Here is a 2,813-nt window from a genome sequence, read left to right as displayed (position 1 = left end):
ATGATTAGCATGATTAGCTGATTAGCAGTGATGAATAAATCAAGTAAACCATCCAAAATCCAAAACCAATATAATCCCAACCATATGATCCCAACCAAACAAGCATAATAATCCAAAGCCCAAAACCCACCACAAATACTCCCCCTTTTTGTCCACGAGAGACAAACTATCAACAGATGGGCCAAAACAGCATGCTATCAACAAATGGTCAAAAGAAGAAATAACAAACTATGTCCAAGAAAAAACATAAAAAAAAAAAAAAACTGTACAAAGTAGAGAAACATCAAAATAACCATCACGGATATAGCGGTGGTGGAGACTGCTGCTGTATCTGAAGCATGGAAATAATCTGGGCAGGCTAGAGAGAGGACTGGTCCATGACATGCTCGATTCGACCAGAAGAAACCTCCAATGCAGTAGGTCGAGCATCGGTAGAGGACTCTAAATCAGTGAGACGGGCATCACAGACATCCATCTGGGCGTCCAAGTGCTCAAATTATGCAAACATGGCCTGCTCAACTTGGCGAAGCTGTCCCTGAATGGTACGAGCAGAAGCAGACTGCTTTCCCTCACCAGCAACTGCAGCATCCAACTCAGCTTCTTCGTCCATCAGATCCTCACCTGCACCAGAACCACCCATCTCTGACGAAGTCCCCTTAACATGAGCCTGACTTTGGGACGCGGTCTTTTTAGTAATGGGTTTGGCTAGAGACGCCAACTCATCATTTGAAGAGGAAGGAACTAGGATAGATTAGAGTATCCTATTGACTAGACACCCATAAGGAAGACCTAAGAATTTTTTTGCCTTCAAAGACCGAAATCATCTTTTCGACAAGCATTTCTAGAAGATTAATAGAAAGACAATGGTCGATACAGTAAAGAACATATCCTTGGTCCTAAGAGATGTTGGAACAGTGGGTAGTGACATGAATGTTGGCAGAGACAATAATGTTCAAAAGGTGAAAACGATGAAGGAGTTCATTTTCCTTAATAAGAGCCTCAACAATCCAAGTTTGGGGTGTGCCATAGATTTCAGAAGTCACCATGTCAAAGTCGGCATTTCGAGAGGCAATGAATGAAAAGTGACAGTTATGCACATGAGGAATTCCAAGAAAGGACCAAATATATACTGCATTGACAAAGATTTCCTTGGAACGGACCCATGTCTTGAAAGAAGTAGAGACTTTATCAACTAAGTTTTATGTTACAATAGAATTCCCGAACCCAACTCAGATTTTGTAGACCCGAGAAGAGTAGGACACAATTACCTCTTAGGGTATCAAAGGCAGAGTGAATGGGAAGTGACTCGAAGGTGGATGGTTGGACATTTTCTCTCTAAATGGACGGTTCTAGAATTATAGAAATCCTAAAACAAGTTGGATTTTTCCTGATTGAAATTTGTCGATGTTATAAAAAGGATGAGACATGGTGGCCTTTCGGCGTTTAGAGGATTCGGCCATGAATAAACCGCGACAACACACATAAATCCACCAACAACCCCCAATGACAACCCACCAAGAGACAAACCATTCACCCCAAACACGACACAATAAAACCAACATCCCAAGTTCAAACATGAAGGACAAAACATCATTAGTAATTAGTAGAGAGTAATAAAATTTAGGGATAACCACCAACAAGAAAATTAAAATAAACTAAGCTTGATATTGATGTGCAAAATGAACTCCCAATGTGGCTTAATCACACAATTTAATCAAACAAAGTATAAAACCCTAGAAATCAATAATCTAAATCAATAAGACAAATTGCTCTAGATGCAGCCTAGCATAGCCACAAGATTCAAAATAACACAAAAACTAGCAAGAGGGCACTTAGATGAACTATGGAACTAGAATGCAAGCAATGAGAGACAAAATCACAAACATTGGAGAGAGAAGGTGCAAAAATAAAAAGTAAATCCTAAAAAGAAAAAACACTTACCAAATAGTGATGAAAATCACTTAGCAAAGGGAAAAACCAGATGAAATCAGTAGCCAATTAGTTAAACCAAACAATGGTGAGAATTTGCCCTAGGAGAGAGAAGAGCCTCGACTGAATTAGGGGAAGAAATGGGTTTGAAAAGACGGTGCAAGATATTTAAACCAGTGCATAGAAAAGAGTGAGTGTATCTTGTTTTATACCATAGTCATGAAGCATTTGCTTCATTCAAATCATTTGAACACAACAACTCCCTCTAACAATATACTCGGCCTCGGCGGTCGAAAGAGAGATGCCATTATGCTTTTTGCTATGCCATGCAACCAAATTATTCTCAACATAAAAACACCCTCCAAATGTGCTTTTGTGATCATCAGCACATCCTGCCTTATCGGCATCAGAATAGCCAGTGATATTGGTTGTAGTGTTGGACGAGAACCGAATCACATACCCCAAAGTCCCACCAACATACTTGACAATTCGCTTGACAGCTAGAAGATGAGACTCTTTAGGACAAGCTTGATAACGGGAACAAACACCTACACTAAATGCAATGTTGGGCCGACTGGCTATGAGGTACAGAAGACTCCCTATCATACTCCTATAAAGGATAGGATCTACATCAGTACCAGAGGATTCTTCAAAGAGATGGAGACTCGTGCTCATAGGGGTTCGTGCATGTTTGGCCGACTCTAGACCGAACTTAGATATAAGATTTTTGGCATACTTGGTTTGAGATACGAACATACTCAACTGCAACTGCTTATTTTGGAGCCCAAAGAAAAATGACAATTCCCCAATCATGCTCATTTCAAACTCATGTGTTATGTAATCTGAAAAATGTTTCACATGAGAATTAGATGTGGATCCAAACA

At 39.9% G+C, this 2,813-nt stretch overlaps 1 protein-coding gene across 1 annotated transcript; it reads right to left on the bottom strand.

The window, feature by feature from the left end:
* Positions 1 to 496: 496 nt before the first annotated feature.
* On the bottom strand, positions 497 to 2,604 carry LOC145819195 (secreted RxLR effector protein 161-like). The gene is made up of 2 exons (XM_082913152.1): positions 2,235 to 2,604; positions 497 to 741 (listed from the first exon to the last, which is right to left on the bottom strand). The coding sequence occupies exons 1-2, from the start codon at positions 2,602 to 2,604 to the stop codon at positions 497 to 499; spliced, it is 615 nt and encodes a 204-aa protein (XP_082769278.1).
* Positions 2,605 to 2,813: the final 209 nt, after the last annotated feature.

This window comes from Camellia sinensis, chromosome 2 (assembly GCF_055761805.1).
Source record: "Camellia sinensis isolate YWXY chromosome 2, ASM5576180v1, whole genome shotgun sequence".
Taxonomy (NCBI): Eukaryota; Viridiplantae; Streptophyta; class Magnoliopsida; order Ericales; family Theaceae; genus Camellia; species Camellia sinensis.
This window is presented reverse-complemented; position numbering and strand designations above follow the sequence as displayed.

Bases quoted from the DNA above. Each gene is read 5' to 3' on its own strand.
- LOC145819195 (XM_082913152.1), bottom strand. From the start codon at position 2,604: ATGAGCACGAGTCTCCATCTCTTTGAAGAATCCTCTGGTACTGATGTA. The intron at 742-2,234 runs GCATCTCTCTTT...AATCTATCCTAG, and splicing joins GCATAGCAAAAAGCATAATG to TTCCTTCCTCTTCAAATGAT.